At 43.3% G+C, this 16,748-nt stretch overlaps 1 protein-coding gene across 2 annotated transcripts in view; it reads right to left on the reverse strand.

Moving 5' to 3' along the window:
- The window catches only part of LOC111147346 (carboxypeptidase, vitellogenic like), a 127,604-nt gene that overhangs the window by 18,884 nt on the left and 91,972 nt on the right, over nt 1-16,748 (reverse strand). For both annotated transcript variants that reach the window (XM_022503346.1, XM_022503347.1), the window contains exon 12: nt 7,683-7,865. In XM_022503346.1, coding sequence (XP_022359054.1) covers nt 7,683-7,865 — 183 coding nt within the window. The remainder of the gene's footprint in view (nt 1-7,682; nt 7,866-16,748) is intronic.

Consider the following 16,748-nt stretch of genomic DNA (forward strand, 5'->3'; position numbering starts at 1 on the left):
ATGAGAGTATCCTATCCCTTCCCACCCCACTGTCCTCATAGGTACTGAGAGGCACCATGGCTCAAGGGAAAGATCGAGATTTGTGTTGTCAAATCTCAGGTATGATGACTATTTGAAGTCTAAAGCAAGGAGTTCAGGCGAAACTTCTCTTTGCTCATTTATAAATTAGGAAGTATATTCACATAATTTACAGGGGCACTATTAGTGTTCCATAACCATGGAGAAAAAGTGTGTGGCAGGCCTGAGGGCTGACAAATGCTGAAGAACTGGTATAGCCCCCATTAGCACTGGCCTTCCCAACACCCTCCTCGCCCAGGGTTTACAGAACCAGGAGCAGCCCACAGCCAAAACTGAAATTCATATCGGTGTGTCTAGCTCGAGTCTACACTCCGGACCAGGCTGCTTTCTCCTGGTCACAACTCTTCAAAACAGTGAAGCTCGGAGGGTGGGGGGTTCCTTGCCTTTGGTTTCTCTGTACATAACCACTTGCGGAAGGTCTTGTTCCTGTTGGAACCTCAGGGAGAAGCCCTTGAGGAGAGTGTGGCAGACCACCAGCCTGAAGGCCCCACAAGCTAATCCCAGGTCAGGGTCAAGGTGGAATCATGGCTCAGGGATTGTGCTTCAGGAGGAGGCTGGAGAGGCTTCCTGTGGCTGCCCACGGAGAGTGCTGTATGACACCAGCATGCCAGGCTCTCCCTGCGGATACTTAGTTTTTAAGTCAGTGTGCCTCCACAGTAACCACCAGTTCTCAAATAGCAATCGGTCCTCATAGCTTGGGCATTCCAAAGCTTATCCCCCCAACCTCTATTCCAGGAGCTCAGAGATGAGCATCGTGAAGGTGGACTCAGGATTTAGGTGGAGAACCTCCTTCTGAGAAAGCTCCTACTGGGACTCCCTATTCCCCGGGATCCCCTTCCTTGACCTCTCTCCACCCTGAATTCATCCTACCGCTGCCATTTTAAACCTCCAAAAGACCAGCTTCAAAAAGGTGCACAGACATGTTCCATGGTGACACTGTATGCTTCCATCTATCCAAGACACTTAGAGCAGTCAAATCCATAGAGATAGAAAACAGAATGAGTAGAACAGCGGTTGCTAGGGACTGGGGCGGGGGAACACTGCTAGTGGTCAATGGCCATAGGTTCAGTTTAGGAGATGAACAGAGCTATGGAGACGGATGGTGGTGATGGCGCCCCAGTATTATGGATGTATTTAATGCCACTGAATGACACACTTTGAAATGGTTATGGCGAGGGGCGCCTGGCTGTTCAGTCGGTAGGACATTCTACTCTTGATCTCAGGCTTGGGAGTTCAAGCTCCACTTTGGGCGTGTGGCCTACTTAAAAAAATTAATTAGTTAATTAACTAAATTTATAAAATGGTTAGGATGATAATTTTCATGTTACATGTATTTTACAATAAAAAAAATTGGGGAAAAAAAAACATTCAGCCTGCCTCCCACTGTTTACGCAATGGAGCACACACCCTTTGCCTACCATCGACGGCCCACGACCCTTCCCAGTCTCTCTCCTGGCTCCAGACTGGAAACCAGCAGTCTGTGCACTCTGCTGGTGCTCTGCTCTTCAGGCTCCCATTATGACACATGGCTCACCGTGTTTCCTCTGTTCATTTTAGTTAATTTCAGCATCTGCTCTTTTATTAATATCAGAAATCCCCAGACAAAGCCATAACTTCTTTGGACAAACCTGGCCTCCTCACCTAACCTACTAAGCTCTAGTACCTTAAAAAAAACCCTGATGCTCTGTCTATAAGGAGTGGGCACACGCATGTGACTTCACAGCTAACGTTCAATGTGAAATGCGTGATCTCTCAGGCCTGCCTGAATGATGGCAGGGATGTGTACAGGCTCCAGTTTCCGCTGCACCACCTTGCATCTGCCAGGGCCTCACTGCAGAGCTGTGCACCCTTGCGAAACCGAGAAACAATGGGTTAGAAGCCAGGAGTTTGGAATCTACTCGTAGCTCAGTCCTGAAACGGGCAGGAGACTTTGGGATAGTCACTGAACCTCCGGGCTTCACTTTTCCCACCCTGGAAAATGAGATCTAAAATTTGTTCCAGCTGTAAAATCCTACCTAGCTGAGATAATCCATCCTGTAATTTCTAAAGAAACTGAATTGATATTGATAACAAACACATAAAAAAACAATGACTCAAACTGCAATCAGGAAAAATAGACTTGGAAATTCTGCAAAAATTATGTAAGCAGAAACGACGCCCGGTAAGATTTGATAAGAATGAAAACTGACCCAGTGACTCAAACCTTTCTTTCCATGTGTACATGGAAAATAATTAGTCCTCAAGAAATTATTTTCAGTGAAATAAAGATGGAAAAGTTTGAAATGGCTTCAGTGCTTTCTTCAGAAAAGTTAACTTCACCAAGTTTATTTTAGAAAGATGTTCTTAAAGAAATTCATCAGTGTGATTCTGAGTAAAATTTTATATTTCTAAGTATGGAGTCAAAACTTCCTTAGAGTTGAAATAACTATTCAATGATATTAAAAACAAAATATCTTGCATTTTAACAGCAGTGGCACCATCAAAACAGATGACTGTTTTGATGAACAGATGACGAACAGTGACTGACTTTCAGAGAAGGATAGAGAAAGACCCCAAAAGGAGGAGCAGGTTGGTCCTGACAGTGTTGACCCTGGGTTATCACCGGCCAAGGAGGAAGAGGATGAGAACTTGGATCTGCACCATAACGCTATTAAGTCAACACACACACACACACACACACACTCCACTATGCAGAAAGTCACTAAGCTGTTCGATCTTGCTTGCTAACTGAGACCTTCTGGGCATTAATGAAAAATAGATATTTCAGATCTTTCTTAGATATCTTATAGATAACTCAGTCCAAACCCTGCATTTTATAGATGAACAAACGGAGCAAAGGCCACTTCCCTGGGTGACGTAGTAAGGCAGTGTCTAATACTTAGAATGGTAGAGATCCCAAAGGCACGTGGCCTCCTAGGCCAGAACCAGCAAGAGGCAACACGCAGCCCTCCTTCACCGGATCTCTACAGACGGGCTGGAGCTGCCTTTGGGTTTTCCCAAGGCATCGGCTGACAGGGAACATGTGGAGAGAAAGGCTCCCTCTCTCTACCCTGTTGCTCCCCAGGGACAGCTGTCATTCTTTTGAATGGACACTTTAGGTAACCACTCGGAGACGGGTCTATACTGGTTTCAATTTTTACATTAAGAGCCGTGGAGTTTGGCAGAGAGTGAACTTTCTTTTTTTGGCAGACACATTCACATGCTTCTGTTTTGTGTGCCCAATGCCGAAAGGCAAGTTCGTGGCTAAGGTCCGCTTTTTTCGTTATCAGACGCTTGACCTTTGGACAGGATTCTCAATCCAGGGCACACAGAGAATGCCTTTCTTAGCACCGGTGCTCTTTTTCCTCCATAATTCCCCATCACCACACGCCACCCCTGTGCCTACGTTGAGGCGTAAGTGGGCAGGAGCTCTGCCAACATTTTAATATCACCTACATAAAACGCAGATCCCTTGGCGTGTGGTAAAACACTCCCCATCACAAACACATGTGGGCCTTGCTGCTTTTGTTACCATTTTTTGGCAGCCGGTCGAGGGCCATCTCATCTCTCAGTGTGTTTTGCATTCACAAGAAGAGATAGCAGGCTAGTGTGGTCTTTGTCCCAAGTTTTGGGGTGGCAGCCAATCCCTTCTCCCCACCTTGGTAGCGCGTGCCGTCCCTGCAGCCACGGCCCAGCCTCCCCAGCTAGAGGTTCCATGCACCGAGCCCAGCGGGATACAGGTGCGGTGCGGGGCACTGGAGTGCTTCGCAAGGCTGGTCTGGGGGACATAAAGTGACAGGCGGCAGACACAGCCATCGAGAACCCAGAGGATATGCTCACGTGTCTGGTGGTATTGTCATCATAAAGCTGTGCAGCAGACAGGGGACAAGTGACATGTCCATTGCTCCTGGCAGCTCAGCATTCATGCTAATAGCCTCCTAATAATCTTATATTAGCCTTAATAGCCTAAGTATTAATACTTAAACTTCCCTGAAGGCTTGATTTTTAATAATTTTCCCTGATCTTGATGATTTATAATTTTCCTTTTATTATATCTATTTTTATACACACTTCAGGGTAATAATAACAAACGTTTACTATGATGAGGAACTGTTCTCTGCTAATTAACTTGTTGAATTCCCTCAATAATCCTATAAGGGTATCACAGACTGCTGTTCTTTTTTCTTTCTTTTAAGATATTATTTGAGGCGGTGCAGGGAACAGAGTTAAAGAGCGCACAAGCCGGGAGAAGAGGGAGAAGCAGGCTCCCCGCTGAGCAGGGAGCCTGACACGGTGCTCCATCCCAGGACCCTGGGATCATGACCTGAATCAAAGACAGAAAACTGAAAAGACAATAACTGCCCAGCTAAACTTCAATTCCACGAAAAATGTACTTCTCAACTAAAGGCAACACAAAGACATTTTCAGACAAACAAAAACAGAAACTGTTGCCAACACAACTTTACTAAAATAAATAATAAAGGGATTTTTTTTTAAGCAAAGAAAAATAATTCCAGTCGGAAGCATGGAAATGGGAAGGAGGCTGAAGGGGGATCGAATGGATCAGTTTATGGGTAAGTCACAATGATACTGGCTGTGTAACATGATGTAGGTAACATTGTGTGGTGTTCAAAGAGTGTGTAGATTTTTTTTTTAAAGATTTTATTTATTTATTTGACAAAGAGAGAGAGATCACAAGTAGGCAGAGAGGCAGGTAGAGGGAGAGGGGGAAGCAGGCTCCCCGCTGAGCAGAAAGCCCAATGCGGGGCTCGATCCCAGGACCCTGAGATCATGACCTGAGCTGAAGGCAGAGGCTTAACCCACTGAGCCACCAGGCGCCCCTATTTTTGTTTTGTTTTGTTTTTTTAAAGATTTTATTTATTTATTTGAGAGAGAGACAGTGAGAGAGAGCATGAGCGAGGAGAAGGTCAGAGGGAGAAGCAGACTCCCCATGGAGCTGGGAGCCCAATGTGGGACTTGATCCCGGGACCCCGGGATCATGACCTGAGCCGAAGGCAGTTGTCCAACCAACTGAGCCACCCAGGCGTCCCCCTTGTTTTATTTTTAATGATAACATAAAACGAGGAGAGTTGGTAAGGAACATCTAAGGTTCTTGCATTTATGTGGAAAGTGGTAAAATTCTAATTTATACTAGGATTAAGTCCAGAATTTATAATTTACCCTTGAGTATAATCATTAAACAAGATTAAAAGAGTGTATAGCCTAACAGGTTTCCAGAGGGAATAAAACCCAAAAATGATATAAAACACTTGAGTAATACAAAAGATGCAATAAAGAAAAGAGAAATACAAAAAAGTAAGATGAGTAAGAAACAAATAGTAAAGCAGTAGATTTAAACACAATATACCAGTAATTACACTAAATGTAAACGGACTATTCCATTTTAAAAAAATATTGTCAGGCTCTATTAAAGATACACAAAACCCAATTAAATGCTGCTTAAGAGAGACACATCTTTCTATATAAGGATACAGAAAAATTGAAAACGAAGAGTTGAAAAAGATGTCCCAGGGAAACATTAATCAAAAAGGAAGTTGGCGGGCGCCTGGGTGGCTCAGTGGGTTAAGCCTCTGCCTTCAGCTCAGGTCATGATCTCAGGGTCCTGGGATCAAGCCCCACATCGGGCTCTCTGCTCAACAGGGAGCTTGCTTCCCCCTCTCTCTCTGCCTGCCTCTGTGTCTACTTGTGATCTTTGTCTGTCAAATAAATAAATAAAATCTTAAAAAAAAAAAAAAAAGGAAGTTGGCATTGTTAGAATACTATCAACAAAACAGACTTTAGGACAAGAAACATTACTAGACTAAAAATGGGATACTTCCTGAGAATAATGTTGTTTTAATTTGCAAGGAAAGTATAACTTCTATGGCTATATGCATTTAATGACAAAATAAATAAAGTAAAAATGGATGTAAAAGTAGAATAGAAAAATCATATTAAATATATATTATATATACAATATATATTTTATATTAATCAATATATTTAATAATGAACAGAGAACAAATACATATATGTTCTCTCTTCTTTATATATGTATGTGTATATATATTCTCTCTCTCTCTATATATACACATATATGTTCTCTGTTCTCTCTCTATATGTGTGTGTATATATATATAACTTGTGTTACTTAAAAACAGACAAATAAATACCAAAAATGAAGTCCAGGATATCTTCTGCAAATGAAGAGGCTCCATTTGTCCAGGAATTTCAATCATTTGGAATCAGTCTTTAGAGTTAACCAGTTATTGTGATTCCCAAGTCGATACCCAATCCAAGACTGCTTGGGTCGTTTACAGAAGACCCAGGGTGGACATAGCACTCACCATCTCCTCTCCAGATCTCTCTGCAGTTCAAGAGACACTCCTATCTCCATCCTGCCCCAGCCTTATTTTCAAACCTCACATGTGTCCTGCCAGAACTGTTTCTGCTCTGACTCATTTAGTTTGCTGTGGCACCAGTTTTTAATTCGTTGGTACAATTTATCTCAATTTAGAAACTATAACGTTATAAGTTTTCCAACATAGAGTTTCCCTTTACTTGAGCCCAGAACTATGTCTCTCAACTGTTTCCTTTGTCCAAGATAGTTAATGTTGCACAATATTTAAATTTTGTATATGTTATTACATGGTTAGAATGATGGGTGGGGTTGGGGGGGATGGAAGGGTCCCTTTATACATTAGACTACCCATAATTTCTGCTTGATCCATCATTTCTTCTAACATAAGTGAGTAACGCGTATCACAACTCAGTGACCTTTAAGGAATTTGTTGTGAACTCCCATTTATTTTGCCAAAGCAAAGTACTTTCAAGGTAGCATGCCCCTGAGATCAATTGTTATTTGGAGCATGGATTTGCCTAATGAAAAGCTCGAGCATTTGGAAAGCTGTAATTCCAAATACTCAAAACTACAGAACTGAGTTCCCAATGTCTCCTCCAATAAAAAATTGCAGGAAAAAAAAAATCCAGGTCCAGAAGACTTAAATCTCTCCTCTTGACTAACTATGCAAAAGCATTCTCAATTTCTCCAAGAACTTTCCGGAGGTAAACAGTGTAATCATCACGTAGTCACCAACAAGCCCTGAAGACCCTTGAGGGACTGAGACCTGTAGACTGGAGGCACAGTGGACAGGCATGGCCAGGAGCAACATCTGAGCCCTGAAGTGGAGGTCACACTAGGGACATCAGATGCACAGATTTTGTCCTGGGGCTTCATGCATGAGACCCAATGTGAGCACAGATTTGCCAGGAGAGATTACACTGAATCTAACTCATGTCATTTGTTCAAGCTCCCTTCTTTCCCAAATAGATTAACTCTCTCATTAATGATTTGTCTTTTGGGATGAGTATTACCTTTTTGATTGTCACCTTGTCTCTTGAATAATATCTAAACTTTTGTTTTGGTTCCCATGAATCACTGTGTACTTTAATGAACTCAGGCACTCTGCCCTGTGGAGAGGAGGGCCACAGAAGACACCCTTGGGCTGTTGTGTGACCCTGCGTAGGGCTAGCCAAGCCTTCCTGGTGTTCAAGCTTTTGTTTCAACCCCACCATCCACCACCCCCCCACCCCCAAAACCTACAGGCCCCAAAGTGTCTCCAGACCTGAGAGAAGTCATCCACCTGCCGCACATAACCAGCCACTTCACTATCGGATTTAAGGATCTTCCAAACTTTTCTTGCTGCCTGCTTGTATTTCTGGGACCCCTTCCACTTCATGGCCATCAGAGAGCGCTCTGTCAGGGAAGCTGCCACGATGATGTCCAGCTGGCCATTGTAGATCAGAACCTGAAACGAAATCAAGGTGTGGGCAAATGTGGGACTCAGCAGGTGAAGCCACCATGTGTATCTGGGTATGGACAGTGTGTGCATGAGAGAAAAGGTAATGGGAGGCTTTCTGATACTGTGCTCAGAGAGGCCAGCCCAGCAGGTGAGTGGGGTCATTTTCCTCCAGTTGGCCACACCAACAATCTGAAATCAGCACAAGCCTTGGCTCAGCCATTGCAATTCTTCCAGAAGTTCGAACCTTCCTAGGAACCTGCATAAAGGTTTCTCTCAGTTACAAAAGCATTTGTACTGTATTATCCAGGGATATCACTTCTAGGTATAGCTACGTTCAAGAAGAGGACTGTGGTTACCTCTTAGTGAAACAGGAACACTATACCATTGGATTTGCGTGGAGACTGCATTTCATTAACTTGGCTTTCGAGCTGGTGGGCTGGGCATTCTCTCAGGAGCTGCTAATCCATACTACTCTCCCTTCCAACACTGGTTTTTATAGTGGCAACTACAATTTTTGGAGGCAGATGGAGAGAAGCAGGTGCCTCAGATTTGTTCCTTGTTGGAGGCAACTGGGTCTGCCATGCCCCTTATAAGGCCTCCTTTTCTTAGACACGATAGCCACTTGTCAACAATGAGGAATGTCTCTTCTTCCTAGAATACAATTTTTATTTTTTTGCAAAGATGGTGGATAGTATAGAAGAAACAACTCTGAAGCAACTCGTGCCTTTTCTCCAAAACCAATAAAGCAATATTCAGCTGGCTTGGGAAAGAATTCAGATACCAGCCCATGCTAATGAAGTGTAAAAATGGTACTATTCTTCAGGAAAGCAATGATCCATTTTTAACAACAAGTTTCGAAAATGTTGAAAATTCTCTGTCCCAATAACTCCAGTTTGTGGAATGAATTTTATGAAAATAAGCCCCCCCAATATATATAGACATATTCATTGGGTCTTATAATGAAAAACTGAAACACAGTCCAAAAGTTCCATAGTGAAGGGGTTAAATAAACTACGGAACAGAAATCCTATGGGATCATGCAAAACCATTTAAAATGTTCCACTGAACCATGCAGCAACGTGGAAAATACTTCTTGCATGCTGTTAAGTATGAAAGCTGAAAGTCAAATACATACCACAATCACGCATGTAGAACATAGGCGTATGAACCCATACACATATGGGATGCCACTTTAAAAAACATGAATATAGTTGGTTAACATAGGTGGTATAAATCTGATTCATTTTCTCCCTTGTTTTCCACTCTTCTCAGGTTATTTTTATGCAACTCACACGATACTAATTCTTGTAAGGCATTGTTACTCAACTCCCAACAAAGAGGTTTTCCTCCGCTCCATGCTACCTTTGATCTACTTGGAAGTTCTGGTTTCGCTCAAGTGAAGACCTTTGGTTGAATCCTCAAATTGGATATAAAATGTTTCACTGCACATGTTTCCATCTCTGCCTTCCTGGTGCAGGCTTCTTAAAAGGCTTGCACATAATTAAACAGCCCAGGACTTTTACACACTCCAAATCCTCAAGCAGCAGTGGGCCAGGACTGAGCCCAAGATGAAAGAGCCCTGGGCCTCTGCTGCCGGAGCACAGGATCTTTCATGTTACCCCATCACCATCACCACCTCCGCTCTCCTAAGCAGAAACCCAAAGGGGAAAACTCCTGCTCGATTTAAAGCCTCTTTAAAAGACTCAACTCAACTCTAGCAATAAAAATTTGCATTGTTTATACAAAGAAATTGCCTCAAAGACCTTGGGTACTTATGGCCCATGCAAAACTCCTACAGCTGTTTTGCCAACAGTATGGAAACAATTACACATGATCTGTACCAGCAAACAAGGCTTCAATCCTCCCCCATTCGAGAAAGGCCTGATTAGCGGAGATAATCATCTATAAAGTAATTCCTCTTCTAGAATTCCATGAAAAGATGCTGATTAACTAGCAAATACACAAGCGCATCTGGTTGTTTTCCACTCCGTGGCCACTAAATGAAGCTCGCATCTTTCTGAGTGTCTCTTGGAGCTACCTGACGATCATCCGTATATTTTGAAATTGATTGGAATTTTTTATCTTTCAGGGATGCAGATCCACAGGTTACAGCAAAAACGGGCCTATTTGTACAGCATTAGCGTACATGTTCGTTGGACTGAATTGAAATGCAGTCTGTCCCTGAGCTGTGCCCCTTGTTATTCAAGACTCATCACAAACAAGAGCTCTAACTCTCTGGAACTAGGCAGTGTGGGGCTGAACTGCATAATTTTGCGCATGGGACGCGTAGAAGGCCTACTTCTGGGGGCACACGGAAAATCTTCTTAAAGCAAGGAACATGTTTTTAACTTCTAAAGGGCACATAAGTCAAATGCAAAAAAAAAAAAAAAAAGAAAGAAAGAAAGAAAAGAAATCAGATTAATGATCAAGGGAGGTGATTTCAAAGCTGGCATTTAAGGCTGCCAGCATTAAATATAAGAATTCCAGAGCTTTTATTTTTATCTAAATGTCACATTTACTCTCATCAGCCCTGACAGGAATATCTCAGTTGCCTTTAGGGCTGGGTGAGTGGGAGAGATACCCAGGATCCAGTGAAGGGAGCCAAAGAACCAGGTGGGTGGAGCATAGGGGTGGGTGGTTCTGAGGCCCAAGGGCACATGCTACTCAGCTTGGTAGTCAGAGAAGTTCCAGGACAAGGCCCAAGCCCTGACGAGCTGGTCAGTTGTGGAGGATCTGTGTACAGTTCCTCCACATCTTCCTGGGGGGGGGGGGGGGGGGGGGGTGACCAGCTGCCCACGTCAGCCCTGGCCTGAGGAGTTTCCCAGGAGGCAGAGCTTTCGAGCTAACCCTGGGACAGTCTGGGGCAAATCTCTCCCTGAGGCTTGCTGGTATTTTAAGCAACAGGATCTAAAGACAGAGAGGAGGAGACAGAAATGAATGCAGCTTTTAGCTACCCTTGTCTTCTCAGTTGGGATTGTAACAAAACAAGGCACAAGGGAAAGACTGGCTGGACGGAGCTGGTTTGCAGTGAAAACACCAGGCAGCTCCCCCGAAACACTCAGTTTCCTCGCTTTCCTTCCTGGACAGCTGTGATGCCTCAGTTAAACTGCAAAGGGCACTCCCTTTAGAGAATTTTTTCTTTGACTACTTGGAGGTCTGACCGGTTAGCTCAGTGAAATTGATGATTTTGCTTAGACGTGGAAAAATAACTTATTAAAAAATCAATGAAGACTAAAAGGGTGGCAACAACCCCAGGAAAATATGCTTCAACCACTCTGGAAAACAGCATGGAGGTTCCTCAAAATGTTGAAAATAGAACTACCCTATGACCCAGCAATTGCACTGCTGGGTATTTACCCTAAAGATACAAACGTAGTGATCCGAAGGGGCACGTGCACCCGAATGTTTATAGCAGCAATGTCTACAATAGCCAAACTATGGAAAGAACCTAGATGTCCATCAACAGACGAATGGATAAAGAAGATGTGGTATATATACACAATGGAATACTATGCAGCCATCAAAAGAAATGAAATCTTGCCATTTGCGACGACGTGAATGGAACTAGAGGGTATCATGCTTAGCGAAATAAGTCAATCGGAGAAAGACAACTATCATATGATCTCCCTGATATGAGGGAGAGGAGATGCAACATGGGGGGTTGAGGGGGTAGGAGAAGAGTAAATGAAACAAGATGGGATTGGGAGGGAGACAAACCATAAGTGACTCTTAATCTCACAAAACAAACTGAGGGTTAATGGGGGGAGGGGGGTGGGGGGGTGGGGTTATGGACATTGGGGAGGGTATGTGCTATGGTGAGTGCTGTGAAGTGTGTAAACCTGGCGATTCACAGACCTGTACCCCTGGGGATAAAAATATATGTTTATAAAAAATAAAATTAAAAAAAAAATCAATGAAGACTGTGATTCCACTGTTTGTACTCTATAAATACAACATTTTCGAAAGGATGCTTCAAACTTGGGAAAAAACACATCAAAATACTAACAGTTAAGGCAGCTAAGATGTGGATTTTTTTTTTTTAAAGATTTTATTTATTTGAGAGAGAGACAGTGAGAGAGAGCATGAGCGAGGAGAAGGTCAGAGAGAGAAGCAGACTCCCCATGGAGCTGGGAGCCCGATGCAGGACTCGATCCCGGGACTCCAGGATCATGACCTGAGCCGAAGGCAGTGGTCCAACCAACTGAGCCACCCAGGCATCCCTGGATGATTTGACTTGACTATTTTCTAGGGGTTTTTTGGGGGGTGTAAATGTAATCAGGATGTGCTTATGAAGACAAAATAGTAAAATAATAACACTAAGATGTCGGGGACCTTGGTTGGCAAAAGGTGGGTCTTTATTGAGGAATAATTTGTATTAACTCAAATATTACCAGCTCTCGATTTTCATGACAGCTAGGTAAATAGCCTAACTAGTTTGCTTGTGGACGATCTTAAAAACTCATCCAGAAATCAATAAGTTATAAGAAATGGTAGGAGGTGACTGGATTATAAGCATTGTTTGTTTGTTTGGTCAAAAGGCAGAAATGAGAAGAGCATTTTTGTTATTTACTTTCCGAAGTACTTTCTTATACATATGGCTTTATTCTCTGACTGCTTCAGGACGCCGGGGACGAGAGGAATTATGTCTGCCTCTACTTAGCTGTTAAGGAAATTGTGACACAGCAAGGTGCCAGAATGTGTCTGAGATCCCAGACTTCCAAATTCCTACCTAGAACTCCTTAAGAAAAGGGCTGAATTCCTTCAAACCAACAAGCATTTCCTGACTCCCCACAGCTAAACGTTTAGTGCTACCGAAAGCCTCAGGGAGCGGAGAGTTGGCGGACTGTGAGACACAGTTCACATCTCTAGTTCAGAAACCTCGGTCTGTTCGTCCAAGTCTGGTGACATCTCTCCGTCATTTCTCACTTGGGCTCTGTGATGTGTACCAGGCCGTTATTCGGCTGGTGACAGATGCCTCACTTCTGTGGTAAGGAGTGCCACTGAGGAAGCAGCTGTCGCATGGCATTGGCTCCCTGAGAACGGGGCTCTCCTGACATGTGTTTGGCCTGCAGCCTTGAGCAGGGCCTGGCCTCCTGTGAAAATTATTGACATTTACTGGGTAGAGTCAGTTGCACTCTGTGAGAAAGTTTTCTACAATGCTGTATGTTGACTGCCTATTGCTTTGGCCTACCTAGGTCGACTCTCCCTTCCCCTAATAACAGGACTCCCATACCCTCAATGGATCCAGCCCTAGTGGAGGTTGCCAATCTCATATCCTGCCTCCTCTGTGCAAGGGATGAGCGTCTGTCCTACACTAGGGCACTCAAATGCTCTTTTCATAAAATTTGAACTGTGGGCAAAGTGACACAGGGTTTTCTGATGAGTCTGCCCATTTGCTTTCCTACCTGGATCCCCAGAATTGTCCTTGGTTCCAGTCTTTCCTCATCTATGTCTTCAATTTTTCCGTGAATTCTGTGACCTATCACATCTTCTGATCAATTCTTTTTATGCTTCGAGTAAGCAGGGTTGTTTCTGTTGCTGAAAGCATGAAATCCAAACTTCTACACCAATGAATGGACCTGTTGTCACCCAGGTCCCAGCATGCAGTAATTGGGAACCCCTGGACACGGAGCTTAGCCTCCATGGGCTACATTCCCTTTTCTGGACATGAAAATGGGAAGACCTACATCTCACTGTAGTGAGAATAAATGAGATACTGTGTTCAGAGTTGCTAGAATAGTGCCTGGCGCAAATTAGGAGTTCGGCACATGTCAGGTCCTTCTTCTCAAGTAGGTTGATAACTGGAGAGTGACTTGGAAGACTCAATAGAGCCCTTCTTCTAAAACAAGCCTTCAAAGTATGTAGATGGTACATTCCTGTCAAATACTTGGTTGCCAATCTCACTCTTCCAGGACAGGCCTGCAGTGGGAGGAAATCCCACCAGGACAAACCTGAACTCCATTTATTCAAACACTTGAAATAAGATGCCTTTCACTCTGATTTTACACACACACACTGGGCACGGCATCTCAGCAATCTTTTCTTGGTAGTCAGAGCCATGAGTTTATCAATTACTCTTATAAAGAAACTTTTAGCTTTGAAGCATGAGATTCAAGATTGCAAGGAATTTCCCCATACTTAACTGATAGAAAAGTATGGTAAAGAGTATCGCTTTCAAAAAGGACATTTTTTGAGTAACAGCAGAATGCTCTCATTCTTCTTCTGCTGGAGGAACTGTACTAAGCATGGCGCATCCATGATTTCACAAAACCCCCAAAAGGCTGGTGTTATTTAACCCATTTGGGGTTCGAATCCTAACTCTGCCACTTACTAGCAAGATGATCGTAAATTACTCAATCTGATTAGAGCTCTAGTTCCTCATCTGTAAAATGGGTGGAAGAGAAGCATCTAGGACAGAGGACCCCTGGAGGGATGACATAACACCATGCATGTGAACCTCTTCATTCTGGGCACACAGTGAATGCTAACACCTGTTATTATTATCAACACATTGGAAGAGCTCAACATAGCTATTCAAAGAGCTCCACAACCTCCAAGTCAGATGTTACTTGTGAATTACAATTGTGATACAGGACATAATAAGTTACAATTCTAAACAACTGTAGGAGCTCATCGGTTTGACAAAACACACAGCAGGGGCTCTTATAAAAGTAGTATGATGTGTGTAGACAGAAGGCCTGAGCTCCAGCCCCAGCTCAGCCTCCTGAGGCCTGGGCTTCCTGAGTGATCTTGGGTATGTCACTGACTCACTCTGAGCTTCAGTCTTCTCCTCTGTAGAGTGGAACATTTATATCCTGGGATTGTAGGGAGAGCCAGATGGGATGGGAGATGCAGAAGTATCCTGTCATCTGAGGAGCAGGATTTTATTCCATGTTGTGGTTACTTTGGATAAAGAATGATCTGAGAAGTACGTTTTTGTAGTGGAACGTGGAGGTTTTAAATTGGCTGCTGGAGGCCTGCGTTCAGTTTGCAGGGATTTTTCCTGTAATCTACTCGCTGTTGCTGCTGCTTTTGCAATTAGATGCTGGCATTTAACTTCTGGGAGATCTGACCATGGTGGGCCTGGATTTCCACTCACCCACACTGAGCTGACTCCAGACAGCGGCTGCCCCCATCAGGCGGCCCCCGCCCCTTCACCGGTGTCCCCCCCCCACAAGAGGTGCAAAGGCACCTGTCCTCTACTCGGGGCTCATGCTATTGTTTTTCTTAGAAGAGGGAAATATTTCTCTGTATCTATGTCTTTGTCATTGGTAAAAAGGAAAGATCAGTAGGTTTCAATCCAACTCTATTCCTTTCCTTTCCTTCCTGGATCCACAGGCAGCGGAATTTCACTTCCATTGAAAAATGGAAGGGAAGTGGCCTTTTGTCTGAGTTGGAGGCAAGAGTACATGCTCAGTTATATATGGAGTATGTTTTGTTTGCTTGCTTGTTTAATCTGCTTTTGGAAAATCCCTACTTATGAATAAATAAAGTAAATATTCATGCAAAGCCTGAGGACTAGACACCCAGGGAACACATATGAAAAGATGTGACCCCTATCCTCCTAACACTCCAGACTTTTTTTTTTTTAACTTTCCAAAGCAGCGAATAATTAGAAAAGAAGAGGCATATTTACTCTTTCATCTCTAAGTTTTCCTAAAAGAGGGGTCAAAGAAAAAGTCAGTTCCATTTAAGTATTTCTAAAATCTAGTCATTGGAGGCCTAGGTGGCTCAGTGGGTTAAACGTCTTCCTTCAGCTCAGGGGATCCTGGGATCAAGCCCTGCATTGGGCTCCCCACTCAGCTCCCTCCTTCTCCCTCTACCCCTCCCTGCTGCTCTCTCTCTCTCTTTAATAGACATAAATAAAATCTTTTAAAAAAATAAAATCTAGTCATTTTAACATCTTTTTTTTTTTTAAGATTTTATGTATTTATTTGACAGAGAGAGAGAGATCACAAGTAGATGGAGAGGCAGGCAGAGAGAAAGAGAGAGAGAGAGGGAAGCAGGCTCCCCGCTGAGCAGAGAGCCCGATGCGGGACTCGATCCCAGGACCCTGAGATCATGACCTGAGCCAAAGGCAGCGGCTTAACCCACTGAGCCACCCAGGCGCCCTCATTTTAACATCTTAAACCACAAGCTTTTCTGGATGCATATACAACAGTTTGTTTGTTTGTTTGTTTGTTTGTTTTTTCATGGATTTAACTCTCTCAGCAAGAAAACCTCTCCCTAGTAAAGATCTGATGAACAGAATCAGATGATAATAACCTTATTTTACACAATACACACCTCGGAAGGGTAAATATTTTCCATGCAGATATAAAGCAACAGACAGTTAGCCAAGCTAGCCACAGATCAGTTTACCTGCAGACTCACCTGAAAACACCCTCAGCCCCCTACCCCCCATCAGAGTTAAATTCTGACTTCAAGTAATTTAGGGAATCACACATGATACTCAAAGGGGAAAAAAGACATCTGTACTTTTTCATGGTGGCTATACAACTGAATACTTGAAAGAAGGGATTTGGGGCAGAAAGGTATATGAATGTGATTTTGATATATTTTCATTGTCACCAGTAGAAAAGCAGAAGACTGAAAATAAATCATGTGAGGGCCACTTACTGATCTAAATCTTAGCTTTTTTTTTTTTTTTTTAAACCCAAACTGAAGCACACATGTTACTGACAGAGAACACACAAAGCTTTTCTCTCTGCTTTCCTGACTACTCCTCAACTTATTAGGAAAATTACTGAAATGCCGCCAAAGGGGGCTCTGGTCTCTCAGTACGACAGGAAAGCAGACTGGGCTTTTGTGAGAAGGCTGGATTTTTGTTGTTGCATTTTTAGACGAAAGATTTATGCTTATATTTTGGCCCATTTACAATCCATCATA

The sequence above is a fragment of the Enhydra lutris genome, unplaced genomic scaffold, assembly GCF_002288905.1.
Source record: "Enhydra lutris kenyoni isolate GAN:26980312 unplaced genomic scaffold, ASM228890v2 scaffoldscaffold16, whole genome shotgun sequence".
Lineage (NCBI taxonomy): Eukaryota > Metazoa > Chordata > Mammalia > Carnivora > Mustelidae > Enhydra > Enhydra lutris.